This window comes from Antrostomus carolinensis, unplaced genomic scaffold, assembly GCF_000700745.2.
Source record: "Antrostomus carolinensis isolate BGI_N321 unplaced genomic scaffold, ASM70074v2 scaffold11909, whole genome shotgun sequence".
Lineage (NCBI taxonomy): Eukaryota > Metazoa > Chordata > Aves > Caprimulgiformes > Caprimulgidae > Antrostomus > Antrostomus carolinensis.
In genome coordinates this window covers 35127-58583 of record NW_010338012.1, presented here as the reverse complement: position 1 = coordinate 58583, position 23457 = coordinate 35127, and the positions used below count along the sequence as shown (strand labels likewise).

Below are 23457 nucleotides of genomic sequence, written 5' to 3'. Positions count from 1 at the left end.
TAATCCCCAACAGTGAGGCCTCATACAGGAGCCTGCTAATGCTGCCTGTGTAATTTCGTGCTCCCTAGAGCATCCGGTGTGCTGCCACCACAAATTCAGCCTATTTACCAAAGCATTAACCTTGATACAGCTCCAATAACCACTTGAATGCATAAATATAATGAGTGTCTTGAAGATATTTCTCAGATAGGAATTATAAGTACATGATGAGAAGATGAGAATCTCTATCTCCTCAGAATATGCCTTTATTTACATTTTTTAACATTTCTATTTTGAAAACATAGTAGTTATTTTCTAGTTTGTGGAATTAAGACCTGTCCATTCTTCCTTTTTATTTGCCTGTCACAATAAGTTGCTCAATTTTTTGGTAGGCATTATTTAGCAAACTTGACTCTAATTCTCACTGTAGCACACTGAATTTTAAATTAATGAGGTGAGACAAATTTAATAAGTCTTAGTGCATTGCTTTGGGTTTTTTGTTGCTGTTTTTTAATTTATTTTTTTTTCTTTATTATAATGTTTGCAGCTTAAATGTGTTAAGCTAGTAAAATACTATACTGAATCTAAAAAAACCACCCCTTTTTGGTATATACATAACTGCTGAACTGGACCTACTCTCAACTAATCATTTGCTACATTATCTACCATTAGCTACTAAACCCTGAGTTAAAAATGAAATATCAGACAGGTGGGTGGGGGATAAATCGTGGTAATGGAATCAAGTACCATCTAGTTGACCAGATGTATAAAGGTGTTCCTTATCAGATTGCAGAAATCTTACTCATCCTATAAGAAAAGTTCTCCTGGGGGCACAAACAAGCCAGCCCTCAATAACTGGAATGAAACCTGAAGGTGCTTTGCACAAAGCTGCTGAACTATGTTGCAGCAGTATCTTTTAAGACATATATTGCTCTCTAAATATACTTGCTAATGGCTGTTTGCAGAGAGCTATAGGCATCTTTACAAATACTGTAAATGCATGACATAAAGCAGGCCGGAAACTGTAAATTAATTTTGGCAGGTCACTTGAATAAGTGACAAGAAGCAACTCAGTAGTTTTTGAGGTTCATGAGAGTCTCAAAACCTACACCACCAATATAATCAGATTTTATTTTATTTTTTTTTTTCCCCTGACTGACAGGGTAGTGTGAAGTTCCAGCTGAACCCTAGGAGTTTTGAGGTGTAATAGCATCTATTGCAGTGTAGCGTAAAATGACTGAGGCTAGAGTAATAGGCTCTTGTCAGTGAGATTTTATGGCTGGCAAACAGGAAAGTGAGCTATTAATGGCTATTAATTTGAGCCATGAGGTGAGAATACTCAGCAAGGTTTGTGTATACAAAAGGAAAGAAAATTAATTACTTTTCTTAGACTATGTCTACTGCCACAAAATTACAAAACCTCTAATGTTTTTTAGGAAAAAACTGTGGAGGTCCTGTTTTTCATCTTACCCTCTCTGTCAAGATGAAAAGTCTCTGTAATAGAAGACGATAGGAAGAAACTTTCGCTAGAGAGAAAGAGATCCTATTCTATTACCCCAGGAGGAAGAACAATGGCACCCTTAACATCGATAAACCTTAAGGACCACATGTAATACTGAGCCAGATACGTGAAGCTTTGCAATAAATATTAACTTCCAGTACCAAATCAAGCTGAACTATAACTAAGAAGCAGGATTTCACCACGGCCACTGCTGAAAGTGAACAGAGAGTGTGCGAAGGGGATGTCCCAAGACATCTGGCCGCTTTGAATACTTCTGCTCCCTCTCCCATTTCTTTGAAAATCTGAAGGAGGTGCAACATTCAATGAGTGCTTGAGGAATGTCTGCCCTTTCTAAGAAGACTTACAACACTGAGAAAAGGAGAAGGGCAGAAGGCTAAGTGCATGAGAGAGGAACACTGTGCCCTACTGTACTAGAGTCAGAAGAAAAGTCTGCCTGAGGGTCTTTTACTCACTATTTGTTTTGACTGAATGAGAAAAGTCTAGTATCTCTAGGGTGTCAACCCTCAGTCTTTGTAATTAAAACATGATTGCATTGAGGATAGCTCACTTTATTATCTGCTCCTTTAAACAGAATTCAGTTGTGCTGTCTAAACTGTGGTATCATCCAGTTGTTATTAAAACTTCATCAGTGCTTTAATCTTTATGACTCTTCATTCTTACAGGGCTCAAACCACACCCACTGCATGAGTGCCATTGCCTTTGAACTGTGAAGAGTTAGAGCTGTGTGTTGGGTTTGTGTGTGAGGGGATTGTTTTTGGTAGTGGGGGAAGGCACTACAGTGATGGTGCCTGTGAGAAGCTTCGTGAAGCTCCCCTGGCTCTAAGGCATACCCATCTTCAGCCCAAGCTGAGATAATTAGTGAGGTGAATCCTTATTTGTGAGGGGAAGGACTGTCTTGAAAAGAAGAAGGTGGAGACAACCTGGAGGACAGGCCAGTGACCTGAACAAAAGAGGACCATTGGCCTAAACAAAGGGAGAGCTTCGTTGCCAGGAGAGGGAGGAGAGAGAACCCTCAGACACCCAATTGAACTGCATGGAGTAGGAGAAGGCAAAGGAGGTCCCTGCAGTCCATGGAAGTTCAATGGCAGAGCAGATGCCCCATGTGTAGACCATGGAGGACTCCACACTGAAACAGAAAGTTGAGCCTGAAGGCAAGTGTGACTGTATTGAGACCCCCAGAGATGCACAACACCAGAGTGTGAGTGGACCCCCAGAGCTGAGGGGTGAGGAGGTGCACTGGGCTGGAGGCCCGTCTGCAGCCCATGGATGTTCCCATGCCAGAGCCAGGAGCTGAGCCTGAAGAGGTCCCTGACTCCATGGGAAGCTCACATTGCAACACTTTGTACATGGACTTTTGCAGCCCACAGGTGGGACTTTCATGCCAGGAAGAGCAGCATAGACAAACTCACTACAACCCCCATTCCCTGTCCCCTGTGCTGCTGGGGGGGGCAGAGAAATTGGGAGCAAAGTGATTTGAGCCCAGGAAGAAGGGAGGGGTGGGGGAAGGTGTTATAAGATGTGGTTGTTATGTCTCACTGTGTTACTCAGATAATTGATAACAAAATAAATTGATTTTTCTTCCCCAAGTTGAGCCTGTTTTGCCCGTGACCATAACTGGTGAGTGAGCCGTCCCTGTCCTTCATTCCTAATCCCTGCCCCGTTTGTTGTGACTCCCATCCCATCTCACCAGGTGAGGGGAGTGAGTGCAGAACTGCATGGTCTTACCTGTGGGTGAAACCTCCACAGGCTGTTTCTGCTAAATGAAATGAGTTATAATCAGTTTTGTGCAAATGATATGTAATTTTGCACTTCTTGCTGTGAGAAAGTGACTACAGTTATTTTTTAATTCAATTGAAAAGCAATTTAAAACAAACAAACAAAAATAGAAGTGTGGTTTTTTTTGTTTGTCATTGAAATACTCCTATGGAAAACGTCCAGCAAATTCTCATGATGAGATATATACAGAGTACAACCTTTGGTAAGCACTCCCCTATGACCAGACAGGATGTTGCTATTAGAGAATTGTGATTCACTATCAAAGTAGTCTCTGATGAGATAACAGTTAAGTAATTACATGGTTTGTAATGTTTTCTAAAAGTTAACTATGAAATAAAAGGTGTAATCTGTCTTCTAGGAAGTTTTGATACAAATGTTTACTACGTTTTAAGGAAGATGACGTGAATCATTTACAGCTATGCAAGGTAATGGACTATTTGGGTCACAGGAATAAATCGTACAGAAAAATCACTGGATAGGAAGAATGTTTAGATGAATGAATGTGCCTTCAACTTTTACGTACTTAATGTAATGAAAAAATATCTATGTCAGGAAGTCATATGGTCCTCTGAAAAGCTTTCAAATGTGTCTGTAACAACAGAATCCATACACTGGCAACATATTTCTGACAGCTTGACTGCATTCGAGCTTTCCTTGATGTTATGCTGTGCAAGAATGCTTATTTCTACAATAGCTTTCTATTGACAGTAGATGGATTTGTTTTAGGTACTGAGATGCCTTTATAGTATCCTTATATAAATGAAAAGCAAACAAACTACAAAGTAGGCTCAGTGGATTTTATTTTTTTAATTATTTTAATCACTAAAACACATGGAATAATTTTACAGGAAAAAGAAAATGCAGTGATTTTCTTAAAAAGTATGCAAATTTTCCCTTATTCCTGTTAAGCGGTATAATTAGCAATGGTACATTAAGATTGTCTTGCTCTGCTTTTATTTTTGAATGGGATCATCAACTACACAATAGCTAATTCAAGAAATTAAAACAATTAGACCATGTAGAATTCATTAGATGAGTGTGACCCTAACTCCAGCCTCTCCATGCCAAGTGAGATGAAAACCCTTGGCTCCAGTGGATCCAAGGTGGATTCCTGTGACTCAAGCTCTGCAGGAGAATGTCATGCTCAGAATGACTCAGTACAGGATATGTACTAACGGGCTCAGGTAAGGAGTCAGGATAGGTGACTTGTATCTGTAGCAAGGCTCATGATACAGACGTACAGTGACACCAGGCAAGCACAGGAACATAAGCAGCAGCACAGGGAGATTGCTCTAAAGGAGATGCCATTTTCTAAGTCTTCTAAAATTATGTATTGGATCAACAACCTCTAGAACAGCCTCAAAATGAAGCAGGAACGATGGTTCAAAGCTCTTGCTCCTAGCTTGTCCATTCCCTCTAAGATTAACTACTTCACTGCTGAAGTTAGGAACTGAGCTGAGCCAGACTGTTGCTTAAGCTCTAGTTACACACTTTTTTTTTTTTTTAACAGGCTTTTATTTGAATGGAAAATGTTTAGCTTGTTAGTTACTAGAGTCATATTACAACCCTAATGTGTCTTTTTATAGGAACAAAACAGATTACATGCTGCTCTGATTTTTTTGTGCCTGCCAAATTTCAGTGAGATGTTCCTGATGTTTGCGATATTGCTTTCAGTAGGCTTTTCCATGTGTATAGTGAAAAAAAGCAGTAAAATACTGCTCTTGCAGTGCTGTGTGGAAAGGCTCTTATGTATAAAAATAGCAATTTTACTAATTTAGCCTATGTAAGAATAATGTGCTATAGTAATATCCCCTTTAAGTACTTATATTTTAAATAGATATTATAATTGAAAATCTTATAATAGGACAAACATGAAAAGGGAGAAAACATCACGACAAAGAAGAAAGCAGGGCAGTTATATTAAGCTGTTTTTGTAGAGCAAAGCAAAGCTAAAAAAAATGGAACATTGATCTCATACTTTGCATTGATAAAATACATATTTTTGCAGAGTCTTGATCTAGGGAAACAGACTGTTCTATTGACATATTTTTTCTGTTAGGTTGATGCTTTAAAATAAGACATGAAATGTCATCAAAAAAGTAAAAAGCTCTGTCTAACAGCTTATCATAACTAAAAAGTGAAACACATAAACAAAATAAAAGTATGCTGCATAAAAATGATGTGTGGCTTGCACAACTTGTGAGTAATTTTATGAAGCCAGGAAAAATGACCTCATGGTTAACAAACTGGCTGAATAATAACAAATATAAGCATTTCCTCTGCTATAACAGACTTTCTGTGTGTGCATAGGTGAGTCACAATTCCTTCATAATTCTGCTCCTTTGTAAAGCCATAATGGGGTAACAGCACTGCTGTGCCTTTACAGAGACACTATAAGGAGAAAAAAAAATACAGTTCTGAGGTATTCAGATACTACAGTGACAAGTGTAATTTAAATCTTTCAAACAAATTGGCAAAATCATACCTTTTCTTAAAATAAAGCCTGCATGTCACAAGGGACTGCAAACACCTCTGCGAATTTTAATTTATCTTCACTGTTCAACAAATGGATTTTCGCCTTTCTCCGAGGACTATTTAATTTATAGGATGAATGAAGCAGGGATTCTACTCACAAATCCTCTATGTCATTTTTTTGCTTCCATGCAAGTCTTCCTTCGGTGCTCAGAACCAGGGCAACTCACCTCGTACCCCTTTGGCCAGGGTGCCCTTTCAGGCACGGAGAGGAGCACAGCAAGCAAGGAGCAGTGGCTCTCCCGGGCTCCGCAAAGCGCAGCCACCCACAGCGTTCCCACGGAGGGCTTTGCCCTCTCCTCTGAGTCATGCTGCTACCTTCGGCCGGCTGTTGTTGTGAAATAACCACCTTTCCCACAGACACAAGGAGAAATTGCAAACACTTTCAAACTTAATCCTACTTGCTGCATTCACAGAAGTCTCAGCCTTTCCCTATTACTACCCTTTCTAATTTAGGAACTAAATAGAAGGGACTCAAGTGTGACAGCATCTTTCAAACAATAAAGCACCTTCTGGCACACTTCAGAGTTGTACTTGCCAGCATGTTCAACCCCATTTATGGACTTTTCTTAAGGAAAAAAGAAATCTTTACAAAACATATTACTGCTTTTTAAGCTATTTCTAAAGTCAGTGCTAAGTTAAAACCTTTTGGAAAACCGCAATGATTTTTTTTTTCATGTCATTGACACTTGTACCAAAAGAAGGAACAAATGTTCCTGGCTTCCTTGGCAAGGCAAAGCTTTTCTGCAAAGAAATATGTCTTATAGAACTTAGTATGTCTCTTCAATATTTTCTGATCTATTGGCAATCAATACTGAGTTGTCTCCTGCTGAGGCAACATCACACTTTGTCAGCATGCCTCCATTTTCTTCTGTTAATGTTGTGTGGCTGCAAGTAACATAGGAAGCTCTCAAGGCCAAGGCACAGCCCAAGAGCCCCAGGGAGATATCCTTGTGGAAGGAAAACAAGTGTGTGAAAGAAAGGAGGAAACTGAATAGTCTAAATAGGTTTAAAGAAATCTTTTGCTATCTAGATTTCAGTGCATTCTCATATAAACTTTTCATCTTCAACACAAAATAAACATCATTTGTTAAGTGCTTATTTAGTAAGCAAATTCTTCATCACTGCTTAAACTCTAGAGTAACAAAGATGAGGTGTGACTTATAATACTAAAAGAAGCTTGCCAGTGCTGAGTTTCCTACCTGTGCTCTTTTGTTAATTATTATTTTGTACACTTTAAACTCACTGGATTAAATAGCTACACAATAGATTTACAGTGACAGCTTACGAAGCACCCTCCTGGCTACTCCAAGATATACAGCAAGAGTCAAACTTTCAGGGTACCTCTAAACATTTTCTGCATAAATATGGACATTTCAATTTGCAGATACAATTGTGCCCTGGCTTATTTGAGTACAGTGTGGAATCAGATGGGCTTGAATGTTTTGTGCATACGTTTTTAGGCCTGCCAAAAATCTCTTTCAAGTTCAAACAGTTAAGTAACTTAATGGATCAATCCTTTACGATCCACTTGACCATAAAAATCTCTTTCTTGGAGTATCCTGGGTTCAGCTGGACACTCTAAAACAAGCAGAAAGAGAAGTCCAAGGTATTTCAGTAATTTTCACTCAAAATTCTGCAGGTGCTTCTGTTTTCTGAATTGTTATTACATCAGTTACCATACAGTATTTGGTGCATTCTCAAAGTTTGCATGTTCTACTTCATGAATTGACAGACTGCTCTCACAAAACTGACATAAGAAGGAAATTTTGAAAATGATGCTTTTTCCTTTTGAAAACTGTAAGGTCATAAAAAAGATTGGGATTGCTACATAAAAGCTGACTTGTTGCATAATTTGTAATTAAAAATGATTCCACATAGGTATATAAAAATACGATAACGTGTTTTCTACATTAAAAAACATTGGAATCTCTGAATGCAGTTACTCTCTAAAAATGAGTAACATTTGAAAGCATGTCTTTATTACAAAATGTCATAAGGCTGTTTAATCTTCCTTTGCATCATTCCTTTGCGTGTGTGCTTGATTTGTTTCTTCTTGTTCCGCTTCTTGTTTTATTAATGCACCAGAGTTTAGAAAACATTGCGACCACTGTATGTACATCTAAGTTTATAATTTTACAGCAACATTTCTGAGGCAGACCTGAGCAAAAATTTATGTGTTTGGTTTTTTTTTTTTCTTCACTTCTCCATTTTCTTCTTTAGTGGTCTCTTGAAAAATCCAGCCTGCAGTAAAGAAAAAAGTGACTAAGAGCTGCTCAAAGCATACAACCTGTATTGGTAGCATTCATGTGCTGATTCTTGCTACTATTTTAATACTTTCAGTACAGTAAAATGTCATTTAATATTTTATCACTGAAGTACAACATAGTTTTTCCTGGAAAGGAAAAACTAAAGAGATATGTCATGAAAGCAGACAGAAGGACTACATTTAATATGCAGTGAGTAGTTGCTGAATCATTGTTATGCACACATGATGTTAAAAGTTAAAATGCTTAATAATATTTGCTACTCAATTCAATAAAATAGTACTTTGTTTTAAACTTGTCAAATTTTCCAAGAGATTATGCTTGTTGAAATTTATGAACTGGAACCTCCTAATACAAGTATGAACTAAATATTGAGCCTGGAGAAGAGTGCCCACTTGTGGCAATACTTACACCACAGGCCTAGCATCGCTTGTGCAAAGAGACTATCAAAGGCCACTGCCAAAGCTAATAAAAAACCCCTTACTATACCCTTAATAATAATAACAACATATCTTTTTATTTTTCTTTTAAAAACATACAAACGATACAGGTTTCAATTGGTTAGCATTGCACATTACACATCAGAAAAATGTAGTGTTATTAGGTATTTTGTAATTTTGACAAAAATTCACCCTATTTATTAGACAATATTAGTGTCTTTGGGGTTCTAGGACACAGCAGAGAATTTAAGCATAATTGTTTATTTTAATGAAGACAAGAACGTGCAACTTACCTTCCACAGAGCAAATATAAGCAGTGCAAGTATCAAGAGTCCAGCAAAGATACTCAGGAGGATAACCCATAAGGGGACTGTACCTGGTGGCAGTTCTTTGGAAATCTTGACCATAGTCTGCAAAGTGTTCAGAATGTAAGCAAAAAATAACTTTTCCTTCTAAAATATCAACAGAGCAGCATGACTTTTATTAGTAAGCATTGATTTTCCAGGGTACCACTTCATTCTAAGCACAGGGATACGCAGGAGGGAATTGAGGAAATAATCTCCAGCATGAAACCCTATATTTACATAACATCTTGCACTTTGTTAGTTCATTAATTTCATGAGGGCAGGCCCTGCTAGATGTCAGTACTCAGTGTTGTATAGGATACAGGACCAAAACTGTCAGTAACTGAAGTGTATGTTAGGGAGTTTCTTAAGTATATTCTTCATCACTCAATGCCTGCCTCCCTGAAAGTTGGCAGTGATTAACAAGCTCCTAAACATATTAAATGAAATAAGTGTAAAAGTCTGCGTAGATACTAATTGGATTTTAAACCAGGTATGTCTGGTGTAAACTGAACTGAAATAAGGAATATTCACATTTAAATAAAAGTGACTATATAGGAGTTTGAATTATTTTACTTAAGCATTTATTGGAGATAGAATTTTATAGTTCAAAAAGGCACTGAAAAGCTGAACACTAAACTTTCACCTTGAAATTATGTCTTACAAGTTAAATCTGAAATTTCTTGATTTGTAAGGGCAGCTCTTATTATCTGCAAGCTGCTCAACTATGTTTTCACTCCTGGATTGAATTTTAATCTATCACTTAAAAGAAATGCCTGGATACAATACCAGCTAATAGTGATGTTTGTATTTCCAAAAATATTTTGCACAAGATGCAATTCTCACTGAGTATTACTTTGTTCTAAAATTTGGGGGTATTAACAATAACAATAATAATACATAATAAGACTTTTGCTTAAAAATGTACATTGTAGTAAATAAGCCCCTGCGTGTACAAGTTACCACAGAACAAGAATGCATAAACCACTATAAATTTCTTGGGTAAATAACAAAACTAACAAAATTAAAGATATTTCTCTTTATATCTGACATGACTGTTATAATGTTATATACTTTCTTATCTAAGAAAATTACAAGGAACTTCTGAAAAATAAAAGATCTTCTTTTGAATATACATCCTGGGTAATGAAGTGGAAAGAAATAATAAGGAAAGTACAATGTACATTTCTAAATGACCCAGGACATTTTTAAAAATACTATAGGTTCCTTAAAATAATTTTAATTATGCTTTTAATTTACATTGATGGAGGAAGCATTTATACTGTAGCAGGCAGAAGTACTTCAGACAGTACTTCTTCTCCCCCAGGTACATTGATAGGTAATGGAATTTGGATATAATCATCTGACTAATTCTGGCATTTCTACTGGAATATGAAATAATTTACTTTTATTTAGAGTAGGACAATACATTACAACAGGTAACAACCAGTTCACTGGTAATGAATGAAAACAAATGATTCAGTAGCACAATAAATCATATGAAGAAAAAAATCAATGTTCTTACCTCCAGTTTTTGATGGTCATTTCTCAAAATCAGTGATGAGTTCTCACTCCTAAGTAATGCTTTCACAACAAGGGTTAAGCTGTGAATACTTGCCTGGAAAAAGAGAGAAATGGCTACATTTTATAATTAGGTATTTGGAAGTAGATAGCTTTGTAGAAGTGAGAAGGGTGAAAGCAAAACTTAATGATAAAGTTTTGGGAGATGCTGAAAAATGTGAAAGTCAGTGAAGCTGCTCATGTGTTTCGCCTTCAGCACACACATCACTGTAAGACAGTAATACAGTTTTGAAATAGTAGAGAGCAGAGATTTCAAAGAAATACTAATTAATCCTCAAATACTACTTTGTCCACAGGGACAGATTAGAGATTTCTAAAATTCTGCTGTATCTCCCCTCCTGTTCTGTTATTTTCCAGAGGAAAACAAAGACACAAAGCAGGAAATGAGTATCAGAAACTCATAAGCAGAGCAAAATGGACCACAGCCTGGTCATTGTTATAAGCATCAGACAATACTGAGGTGTGCTCTGAGATGCACTCTCTCTCTCCTCTTCTCTTTTTGATCATAAAATCCTTTCTAGACTTGAGAAATCTTTCCAGATTAAAACTTACTTAAAAACTACATGCTTCTGTGTACCTCTCCTTACATCTACTGAGTCAGAATTTGTGGATGCATAAGTAACTATTAGAAAATGGACCATCAATACAGAATAAGTAAGAGATGTTTTCCTACCATGTTTTGAAACTCCTGCTAAGTTCTAAGTGCTCACTTTAAGGATACATGTCACTTAGTTTTTGAGGAAATTTTAAAATAGCAAGGTATTTCAAATACTAGGGGACTGCGGAGACATAAGAAAATGAAAGGCATCATTTTAAGAGACATTAGAATCATGGGTTTAGCTTTCTCAAACCCAAAAGTATTCTGAATACAAATGGGATTTACTTACTTTTATGATGGTAGGTTTCCATACTCTTAATGAAATATTCACTTGATATATGTCAGATGGGACCAGGGCACAATCAATAGATGCACAGCTGTATGTATCACAGTCCTGTTTAAAAGGCACCAGCATGAATTAATAGGAAGAGAGTTTTCACATTACTAAAATAAAAACTTGTGAACTACTATATATGGATCATAGCCTTGCTATGACAACAATATTAAACTGATATTAATTACTGTTTTTTTATGTAAAAATGACTCTGCAGTGTATAAAACAAGTTGAGATATTCAAGCTGTGGCAGGATAGACTGTTTTTGCAAGCTTGCTTAGCCTTGAGGAAGCCCTGTTACGGTAGGTATGTGGCAAAAGGCATCAGCAGAGCTCCTCCAAAAGGAGGCATAGCCTGTACAGCAAGTGTTTTTCTGCCAACACAGCTATGGATTCTCTGCAGTGTTTCTGGATCCTTTCAAATCATGGGTCAACTGAATCTTTCAAGCAGGGAAGGATGTGTGTGTAAAAATTTAAGTATCTTTACTTCCCAGTATCACTTGCTAGGTGGGAGGGCAGCAGAATTACGTTCAATGCTCTGGAAGCGTTTGTTTAGTCTAGACTTTTACCACATTTGTGAAGGACTGTGATAAGCATGGAAAAATATTCATCTCATGACATGTTTTAATTTGCACTAGAAATTCACCTTGTACCTCTATGCTGAGGAGATAGTATGATGGTTTTCTCCCTCACATGCCAACATAACTAAGGTGGCAAAATTACTTTGCAGGTCTTCCATCTAAATGTGAGAGGCTAATCCTTTCCAAATGGGATCATCAACTACATTTCTACCAGTTGTATGGAAAATCTGTCAGATGAGAGTGTTAGCATTTGAAAGTATTTTTAAATGGATGTCTAAAAAAGTTGCAAGGGAGATGAAAAGCTTTTAAAATATTACTATTTATTAATTACAATGGGAATATACAAGGTGAAGATTTACTCAGTTATCAAATGTGCTACTGTTATTTACGCATTTGCTAAATTAAAACCAAACCAAACCAAAACAAAACCCCACCCCAAATTCAGTTCATCATACAGTTTTGTAGCCAAATAAAAACTACAGCGAGTCTACATAAAGATGGTTTTTCAGGTAATTAAGACAAAGTGAGTTTCCATAGAATACAGTTTGAGAGAAGCTTTTATAAATTTATTGCAGAAGTACTCAGCTGAAAGATCTGGGTTAATATCTGGGGTGAATATATATACTATATATTGACTTACCATAATTGTATCCTTTGTAGGTTCTTTTATTTTTGGCAACAAAAATGGTTTCCCAGTGCTGATCTTTAATGGATCTACAGGGTAACTAGTTTGGCAGATGGCATTCTGTTAGCAGAAATACAAATATTATTCTTATTGTCTGAATATCCGGTCTATTACAAAAAATGCTCTGGAAACAAGCCAACATTAATAATATTTAACATTTAATAACATTAATAATATTTATCAACCACTAAATTCAATAAAACAGCATATTTTACGAGTGCAGAGTAGGAAATCCAGATGGTGTAGGTATTGAAGTATCATTATTCAAACAACAAATGAACTTTTAATGAGCTAATTTAACCTAAACTCTATCCAGCTACTGAAACATCTGTAGAAGCAAACAAGAGCTTCCTGCAAGATGATCACTACATGAACCAGTAAAAGCTGACTATTAAAAGAGCTAATTAGCATTTGCACAGGAACCCACACAAGTTTGGCCTTAGCAAGCAGACAGGCAGGTTAAGTGCAGGGTTCAGGAGCCTCTATTGCAGTGCCCAGGGAGGAGGAGCAGGAGCTGGAGCACTGCTCAACCCCCATGGCTCCTTCAAAGGCAGCTGGGAAATCCTTCCATGTCTTCGGTGCAGGGGAATTTGTTTTTTTAGTCAGGTTATTCACTTTCAGATTGCTAGCATGAAGAGCATTGCAAATCCCCTGCAGTGCACTTTGGCACACTGCTATCACTAGGGTGTAGTTAGCAGTAGATTAATTATACCCACAGCACAGATTTGTTAAGTTTTTGCGCAAACTTGGGTTAAATGTGGCAATTGCCTAGGAATGAAAATAATCAGGGAAGGGATATAAGAACAGACATATTTTCTTTATATTCTAAACATGAAATGTTGTGGATTTTGGGTTTTTTTGTTTTTTTTTTTTGTTTTAAAGTGAACCTTGAAAATTCATTTAGACCATTTGGTTTATCTTTCAGTAACAACATCTTTCAGTGCAACACCTTAAAACTAAGTTAAATTTTTGGACAGAGGTGCACAGGAATGTGTGTCTCTGAAAGAAAGTTGTTTTGTTTGTTTGTTTGTTTTTTTTAAAAAAGGGCTTTAGGTCACCAATTAGTGGTATTTGAGTTCTTCAGCCATTCAGTTATTGATATAGCTCTAGTTTTAGTATCTACAGATGTGACATCATGGGATTTGCTGGAGTTGTGATCTTCCCCAGCCGCTCTGGAGGAGTGAACTGGAAAAACTCAAATAAGGGCTGCAGTGAAGAGCATTTGAAAGACATGACCTACCATCCCCTTCAAGATGTCTCAGTGCCCCAGAGAAGGAAGAAGCCAGAGGACTGCTAGTGCTGGAGAGCAGACGTGCAGGAAGGCTAATTTCAGTAACAGAAAGAAGAGGACTGAACAGGAGATTGAGCTCTAGATGTACACAGCAGGATCATAGCATTTGCAATAAGCACTGCTGACAATTGAGATAATTTGAGGCTCAGTAGGCAAAACTAAGAAAGAAAATGCCATCACTCATATCTCAGTCTGGATCTCTCATCACTTGGCAATATATCAAATTAACCTTGTTATAGTACAGTTATTGTTCAACAGCACTTTAAATTTGATTGTTTCCTTTTAAGAAAAATCATCTTTCTGTCTTCTTATGCACATCTGTACATACTCTTAACACCCAAATATCTTGTCTTTTAGACTAAAAGCAATATATACCTTGAAGCAAGGCATAATTCCAAATGTCTGTGTTTTGCAGTTCCTTACAACAAAAATTTAAAATTTAAATTAATCATAAAAATACAAATTCCTAGCTTACTTGAGAATGTGACAATGCAGTAAGGTAGAGAAGAGTGTTCTTGGCTGCTGTTATATTGGGAAATAAGATCTGCAGTGTGAGGTTTGGCATTGGAAAGTGTTCACCTTTTTCAATCTATAAAAGAAAGAAAAATGTTTTGATTAGTACTTTCCTTTTTTTGTTGATATTTGATTGTGAGTTTTTTCCTTTCCTGTGTTTTTCTTTTCTTCTGTGTTTCTTTACATTTTGACAGCCACTGTGATGAACTCTTACTTTTTCCCCGAGAACAGCCTGTTGTGAATTAGCAGACATTCTTCTGCCGTCTTTGGTAACACAATGCTCAACTGAAGGAAATCAAATGAACAGGATGAAATGGGTCACTTTGATATCAGTTTCTTCTTGTTATCTTGTTTACTGCATCCTCTTATCATCTGAAACTTCAATCTAAGGTAATTTAATTTCAATTTTTACTAAAGATGCCAAAACGCTTTAACATGGGACAGGAGCCACTGCCAGTTCCTCCTCAGGTGTGATGAGGCAACAGCCCTCCTGCTCATCTGCTCCTCTCCCCTGTTTTCCCTGAGAAGACCACAGGACAAATCTGTAAGCTGCTGCTCCTTCTGAACAGGTGTGCTATGGATGAGAATGGAGAAAATGCCTAGGTGGAATTGCTGGCAGTGGAATTGGAGATCCTGTTTCTGAAGTGGATGAGCTTAATAAATACTCAATAAACTGTTTAACCTTTTTCTTCTGACTACTCATTTGTAACAAGCTGCTTGCAGAGATGAGTTTTCCTTATGAGATAATAAATGGTACACTCTGCAATCCACCAGCTTTTACATTCAGAAAGCAAAGGTTTTGTATGAGATTAATAATGTCTTAGACATCCACAAAAGGTTTGAGATTACTGGATTTGAACTTTTAGATTAAAAAAAGCAGGTAAGTATAACACTATAGGTGGGCTAAAAACAGAAAAAAAACCCCCTTTGTCACTGCTATTTTTTATAGCCTTGTTCAGCTTTGGATTTGACACTGGGAAACAAAGATGCTCTCAAGATAACTAAATTCAGTCCTACTGCACTTGAGGTTGGGCTTTTAGTCCATTAAATACCTTTCCCAAGTTATTTTAGTTTGCAGTACTCATTCCATTAGGAAGACAATATTATTGGAGCATGGCATTTGCCTTTTCCAAAGCTGACTGGATTTTGGAAATATTTGCTCTAAACTGTAGTGAACATAGGTCAGGTTCTCAGTTAGTTCTCAGGGCATGCTCTCTTTCCTCTGCTGAGGGCAGCAGCTCTAAATCCCACCAGAACTACTCTGTAGGGGTGGACCACTCAGAACCTCTGACTCACCTTATTCTGAAGCAAGCAAGAAAAAACAAGGCTGATTGATAAACACGAAATACCCACGTAGAAGGCTTAACACATTGCATAGCTGTTCGTTAAGCAATAGGCTATCACATTAAGTGATTCAAACCAAATTAAAAAAAAAAATAAAAAATTAAGCCAGTACCTATATCATAGTTTTAATTGTTTCTTACCCTATAGTGCAGAGTAACTTCATCCCCAATCTGCTCTGTTGTGTTAATAGCCGTAGGGACGGTATCATTTGCTGCAATTATAACATGATGCTCCTTGAAAACACTGTGGGTTTAAAAAAACAAAAAAACCCCAGTAAGCACACGAACTTCAGAAAAACTTAGCAGTTAATAATATAGGTCTTTTCATTATTTCATGAATCCTCCAGGTCTAGCCTTGCAACTAGGAGTGTACTGCTAGTTCCACTGAAGTTCAACACATCCATTTTCTGAGTAGAACTCACTTTTTATTGTGTACATTTTACATGTTTTGTTCAGATAAAACTACAAAATTACCAAATATTGTTCCTAAAAATAATACATTGGGGCCTGATTTTGCTGTTCTTATTCTAGCTGTGCAGTCTCTTATCCTGAGTATTGCCACATGAAACAGGCAGGGTCCTAAAAAAGACAGAGCCAAGTAAAAAGAGAACAAACCCAGCAGGTTCTAAATTCAAACTTACCCTATGGGACCCAAAAAGGCTAGATATGAACCATGAAATGCATCCAAAATGAATTTGACTTAAGCATTTACACCTGTGCACCATGCAATGTAATCTACATACATACATACATAATATTTATAATGGTTTTCAGGGATGGAATTTAACTGAATTCTAGCTATTTCTGAAAATAGTGTACTACAAAACCTGCATTAAAATTTATGTCTGAATAGATTAAAACAAACCCCTGAGAATAAGAAATTAAGGCTAATTTTTAAAGCTGGAAATCAAACACCACATCATGCAATATTATAATGATACAAACTCAGAGCCATCAGGAAGCTGAAGTATTTGATTTCTTATGTTCCTGAATGAATGACAACACCTTTGAATGAATAGAGCAAAGTACAAGAACCAACAAAAGCTGCTGTTGTACTTGCAAACTGCAAATCAAATTTAAATGGATTAAATGGAGATACAGCAAGATAGGGACAGTAACTGCTCCTGTATTTAGTTACATGTAATTTCATGTAACTGCTCTTTTCAAGGAAGCCTGTACTGCCTGTTCATGAGCCTAGAAGCTGTCATCTGTAGATACCAAACACAGCTCAACAACAAAACAATACTAAATTCTCTTTGAACATCTGCTATTTACTGTGCTAACTAATATAAGTACAGAGAAGCATCCATACCTTACAAATATTAATCCTACTTCATATTTGACTGGAATTGTAACGTGTCCTCTGTTGTCACTCAAGGTCTCAGGTGGTTCTTCACTGTCACTAAAATAAAACAACATATGCCATTCAGATCAGACTGTGCAGACGCAAAACAACTACTAGGTGGGAAATGATCTTAAGAAACTGAAATACCTGAAAACTGAAAATATACTGTTCATTTCCAGTTAATGACTATAACCTAGAAATAAATTCAAAAGTATCCAGTAACTGGAAAGTGAAGACCTGCACTTAAATCCTTGTTAAAATTACAGACGGCAGTTGACTGAAAGAAAACTGACCAGGTAAGGGCCACTAGTCTCACACCATCCCTGGATTTTTCAGGAACAGCAAACACTGAGGGGAAGGGCATTCCTTTTGCCTATCACAGACAATTTCTGCAATGCTCTTGCTCTTTGAAGGCTAGACCTTTTTGTTTAGCATAAACTAACTCATGCTAAAGTATGCAGTAATTTTGTAAGAGAATAAACCTTTTCTGAAGGTAAGCCTACTGGAAATTATGACTCATTTGTGACTCTCAGGCTTTAGAGACAAACTTCTATTTATTTAGCCCACTCAGTCCACTGCTGGACGGCGGGACTGATGGACTGAGTACATCTGTAAAGCTGCCAGCTTTACAGATTGTTTAGCCACTTCTGAGTTCAGAAAGTCGTCCTCATTTTACATTGAAACACAAAGCTGTAGAGCTTTCTAAGAAAAAAAAAATAAAAAAAATCAGAAGGTAAACAAGTAATGATTGTAACTAACCTTGTTGCATATACGTGAACAGTAGCATTTTCCAGGAGATATGATGCATTGAATTGGAATGATATTTTGAAGGAAATCTGTTTGGAGAAATACATTACACATTTTAAAAGGAAAAAAAAATAAAAAAAGAAATAAAAGCACACTAATAGGGGCTGTTCTGCTTAAAAACGAGTAAATTTTTGCTACTTTTATCTATAGAATCCTTATTCACATTTTAACACTTTTCTATGAATGAATCCACTTTTAAAAATATCTCTCAATCAGAAAGAAATCTGATTTTTATCACTTATCAAACAGAAGCCTCCAATTTTCAGAACACAGAAGCCTCAGTGAAACTTACTATATCGTGTATATATATACTAATATACTATATAGTATATTAGAAATACATAGCTAAATAATTATTAATAGAAACTAACTGGTCTTGCAAGCAATTTATACAAACCATTTTTTCTCCCTCTAATGAGGAAGAAACAAAACTTCAAAACCTGGCAGTTACAATGGAGATGCACTGTCTATAGAAGGCTGTTAGAATTTCACTTAATATATAGTAAAACACCTAGAATGTTGAACAGAGATGTTTACAATTTAATACTGGGTCTCCCCAAAACTCCCTACTCATTATAAATAAGGCAAATCTATCACAATTTTGCACTACACAAAATTTGGGAACACTGTCCCAAATTTGTCTCTTTTCATACCCTGATACTTAAGGGTAATTTTATATGAAGCAAAAGTTTTACTATTTGTTACTATACAGGATTTTTAAGCTCAGACTTTTATTTTTCCTTTTATGGGTGCAGGTCTTTATTACAAAGTGACCGAGAGAAAAAAAGAGTCAGGAAGAAGCTTTAAAAAGGAATGTATTAAGGATGCTTACCAGTGAATCAGATTAATTGATTTCTGAATGTAAAGGAGACCATGAAATTTCTAAATTTAGAGATCTATTGCTACAGACAAAGTAACAATCAAAGCATGAAAGGAAAATGTGAAAAACCCAGTAAAGCTTGGAATGGAGCATTGTGGGCCCTGGCATTGCATAGCATGCTTATTTGGCTGCAAGAAAGTAACAGCTGACTTAATTCCTGCAAGTCCAAGACACAACCTCAAACTTGTATGTGGGAGGCAATGTAAGAGGACATCTCTCCTGATCCTGCCTCTGTAATGCATCTGCAATGCAGACCTGATATAACAGAGGAACAGACAAGAAGCTGCCAGGAAAGACAGTTGGTCTTATTTACATGCAATTTGATATTTACCAATTCACAATCAGAACTATTTAATTGAGGTTTAGATGCATATTTTCAAATACTTAGTTCAACTGAAGCTTCCTCTCTATTCCAGCAGGAAGTACAGACTTATCACTGGAGGTGTTCAAGTTGGAGCTCAATTTGAAGTGGACTGCTTGCTGGAAAGGCCTCTCACTTCCCATTGAACAGAGGTGCCTGGCTTTGGCAGATCCAGCTCAGCATTTCCACATACCAGCTTATTCTCTTTTCAACCAACTGACTAAACTAAATAGAAAATGACTAAAGTCATAGGTTGCAAGCTGTGGAGAGCCATAGCATCTAGTCTTATCAGTATATCCTAACCAATATCCTATGCACCTGGAGACAGACCCTTCTTGCCAGGTGTACCACTTGCCTTCTGACAGTGTCAAGAACGGCAATATGCACCTATTACCCCTTCACATACCACAGCTGATTGCCCAGGTACTGAAGAACTGCTGTTTTCCTATCTGTTTCAGTGCAGGTCATGTCCTGGATAGCTTGGGAAACATGAATGGAGATGTTTTGGGATGAACACAAGAGAAAAGAAATTCAGAGGTGATAGGACTGCCCTGGCCTTAGAACAAGGTGGAGCAAGTAGTACTTGCATGCAGGGGGACTTTTTACCTCTTCTGCAGGTTTTAGGAATGGATATCCCACTTTACAGGTGATATTGAGATTAGATTCACAGCTATCTTTCTGTATATCCTAAAGGAAAAAGAAAGTGAAATCATGATCTTGTGCAAACTCTTTTTAAATTCTGACCTAGCATCAAGGACTTGTTGAACACATATACCATTGCTGCTTTTCATCATCAAAACACTGTAGGAGCCAAAGCCTTAATTGAACTGGAACAAAAATAGGAAGCCACAACTCCTGGAAAGCAATTTCAACCTAAGGGTGTCTACATCAATCAGCAGCCATGATTCCCTTCCAGTAAAAGTGTTTGGAACATATACAAATTGGACATCATGCAAATTAGTCATGGAGTCTAGCAGATCAACATATATATGTATACACTTTTTACATGTAATTTTGTAAATGTGTTTCTAACTTAGCAATAAAAGTGACATTCATACTCCATAAATTGTTGCCACAGGATCAACAACAGTGCTATGGATCCCTGACTTCTCCTAATGTGCAACATTAGGACTGTTGACAGAAAACAAACTTCTAATATTTTCCACCTGAACTGAGGTAAATTTGTAGCATAGCTGCTGAGGCAGCAGTAAACAGATACTTTGGAAATGCTGTCTGAGGTAGGGATGAGGCAGACACTGATCTATGCTCCTCTACCAACCCAGTGTTTTTTTTCCATACATGTACAAAAGGAGAATTCTAGAGGCTCAGGAGCTGTACTGACAAATAGTGAGGCATTTCTGGCTCTACAGATGTACAGATAATTAATGTTGAAGACATTAACCTAAGATGCAGGCACTTATTGTCTAAGTGTCATCATGAAACTTGCGTCTATAGTGAATGGGGGCTAAGCAAGAGTCCACTTGGGTCAAAATAAATACACTCTTTTAGAGAGATAAGCAAGGACAACACTCCCAGGGAACCTCTTGCAATCAACTGAGATGATGTCAGAGCAGTGAAATTCAGGCTTAGTAAAAACGCTTCCTCAGATGTCTCTAGCAATATAGGTTATGATAAATGTGATAATGTGAAAACTTCCTACCTCAATGCCAGCAAAAATAATATTTGGAGAATACTGAACCAAAACTCTGGTATTATAGGCACTGTCTTTTTTATTCTTCACAGAGAGCTGGATGGTGAATTTATCATTGCGCGACTTTACAATAAATGGAGAAGAGCTGTAAAATAAAGTAAGAATGTTGGACATCTTAACTTTTGAATCTGTTTTTAACATTAAGAGGAACTTCTTTCAGTGTCCAGGCTATATCGTTCCTGATTGGAAATTATTGCATGGCATTATTAGATTACAGAATTTATAATTCATGTAGAAAATTTGTACAGTTATCAAGTGATACAAAAAACCCAGTGTAGTTACCTGTCTCCAGCTATGCTTGCTTTTACATCCAGAACAAGATCTGAAATGCATTTATTTTTGGCTCCACAATCTTTTGTGAAAGGAATCTGCAACAATAATATTTTTATTCTCAATTTTATTACATTTGTTATTAAAATTAAATACTTGTATTTAATACATTATCTAATTTTACATAAGTTCTTCTGTTCAACAATCAAAGAACTCTTCTCTAATATTAATAAGTTAAACATGTCAATACCATGTAAAGTGCACAGTAAAACATAACCTTTTACTCATTCCCTTCTAGAGTGACTCATCTAGATTAGAAGAAGAGGAAATAGCAGAAGTATGAATGATGCCAAGCACCATCAAAGTATATGACTAACATTCACCTGCTCTATTTATGTAAAAAAGGACAATAAAATTGCTTATACTCCATTCTGTCTTCAGTCAACTCTGGACAGCTTTAAAACCCCAGACTGGTTCCCAAGCACATTGACTCCTGAAGACTCATTTAGAGGAAAACATCTTCTGGACAGGCTCAACACCCCTCCCGCTTTAGCCAATTTGTGGACAATACTTTCAGCTTTTGTGTGGGCTATGAATTTTACCTTAAATACTTTGGTTATTAATACAGAATCTTGCTGACTTACATATTCAGATATGGAATTTGGCAGGTTGCTATCAAGAACAGGTCCACTTTCTGGATCAGAAAAATTGAACTCCAGCAAAACCTTTACAGAGTCCTGAAAGTCAGGCTTATCCTAGAACATCAAGAAAACAAAATTGCTTTTATGGACATTCACTTTAATATCTAAAGAGGTTCAAAAACCTAACACAATGCTGAGGTAAAATATTTTTTAGTCACACTGGCACCATCCTTCCTAGAGAAGCATTTGAATGCTTCTAATATGCAAGCCAATCCTTAGAAATATCTACTAATGTTTTTGTGCATCTCATCTCATCGTCATTTCAAATGTGGGTAGCTTATCATATACACCTCCATTCACTCTGTACATTAGTTACAATTTAGGCAACCTCATACTCACAGTTGCTAATTACATTTCTGTTCTGCAGAGAATAAGTATTCTCTATCCCAAACCTAATTTGAGAGGTTTTTTTACTATATTTTAGTAGCAGGAATTGCACCAATATGCAAATTAGATTTCTAGCTCCCATGCTCCTTCTGAGTTTTGAATGCACCTAAACTACTAACCACGCTATCTGGTTTGTTCCACTAAGTGTGTTATGCTCTTATGTTAAGACAGACACAGACAAAGACACAAAGGTAAATGTACACTTTATATACACTTATTAAGATTAATTCTAGATACAGATTTTGTTTTCCACTTTACCATTAATGGAATACAATTGGCCTATTATAATGTCAACGTGAGAAAAACATTTTAAATGATTTACTTGCCAACATGTAGAAGTTATGTTTAATACATTCTGACCCTTTGATAGTTATATTTTTTTGCATTTTCCTCTCATGGCTTTCTGAGAACAAGCTTCGAGATATTTGCCTTTGTGAGTCAAGAGTAATCCAGTACTGCAGACCTGCAAAGAAAGTTGAGATCAATGTTATGAACCACTTTGCCTTCACACATCATTTTTTTCCCCCAGTGTCTTAAATGCACTTTGAACAGTGAATTTGGAAGAATTGCATTCCATTTTTTGAGTAATAAATGAATGCAAGTATAGCAGTTTTATAGAGTAAAGGTGCCATAGCTTAGTGCTTATCTACTTACTAGATTCAAGTGTATCTTCCTTTGACTTCAATCTGGTCTTAAAACAAATTGTGGCATTTATGCATATGGTTTTTCTTTTATTTATCTGACAATTTTGTTGTTGGATATTGATGCTTTTGGGTGTAAATTGCATGGAAACATTTACTTCAGCCACATCACGAGACCTTAAGAAAAACACAAAGAGAGAAAGGGCCTTGAAAATAATAGCAGCATTTTTTTTTAACTTAAGATTACAAAATGTGCTACATTCACCATTATAATACACATATGTGATGGTCTAGGCAAGTAATTAACTCTACACTCTTCACATAGTACCAGTAAACAACAAATTACAGATAAAATGGTCACAGGGTTTTTCCACAGTGCTGTACTTCTTTCAGAACAGGTACCAGATGGAAGGAAGTATTTTCAAAAGCATCTAAGCAACTCTACATAGCCAGACCCATTTTAAAAGAGACTGAAGGCCCAGATCCATGCTCGAGAGTATCCACAGATGACTGAAGGGTAGTATGACATCTCTTAGGCTATGGGTAGATAAACAGGCTGAGATTCACTA

At 36.7% G+C, this 23457-nt stretch overlaps 1 protein-coding gene across 1 annotated transcript in view; it reads right to left on the bottom strand.

Annotated features, from left to right (window-relative positions):
- Window positions 1-7886: 7886 nt before the first annotated feature.
- The window catches only part of ITGA1 (integrin subunit alpha 1), a 42992-nt gene continuing 27421 nt past the window's right edge, over window positions 7887-23457 (bottom strand). The window contains exons 15-29 of the mRNA XM_010175371.1: window positions 22902-23065; window positions 22574-22710; window positions 21804-21914; window positions 21172-21257; window positions 20839-20974; window positions 19785-19865; window positions 17890-17966; window positions 17098-17187; window positions 15927-16029; window positions 14405-14518; window positions 12594-12698; window positions 11329-11433; window positions 10386-10478; window positions 8810-8926; window positions 7887-8053 (exon numbers count right to left, since the gene is read on the bottom strand). Coding sequence (XP_010173673.1) covers window positions 8009-8053; window positions 8810-8926; window positions 10386-10478; window positions 11329-11433; window positions 12594-12698; window positions 14405-14518; window positions 15927-16029; window positions 17098-17187; window positions 17890-17966; window positions 19785-19865; window positions 20839-20974; window positions 21172-21257; window positions 21804-21914; window positions 22574-22710; window positions 22902-23065 — 1564 coding nt within the window. The 3' untranslated portion in view covers window positions 7887-8008. The remainder of the gene's footprint in view (window positions 8054-8809; window positions 8927-10385; window positions 10479-11328; window positions 11434-12593; window positions 12699-14404; window positions 14519-15926; window positions 16030-17097; window positions 17188-17889; window positions 17967-19784; window positions 19866-20838; window positions 20975-21171; window positions 21258-21803; window positions 21915-22573; window positions 22711-22901; window positions 23066-23457) is intronic.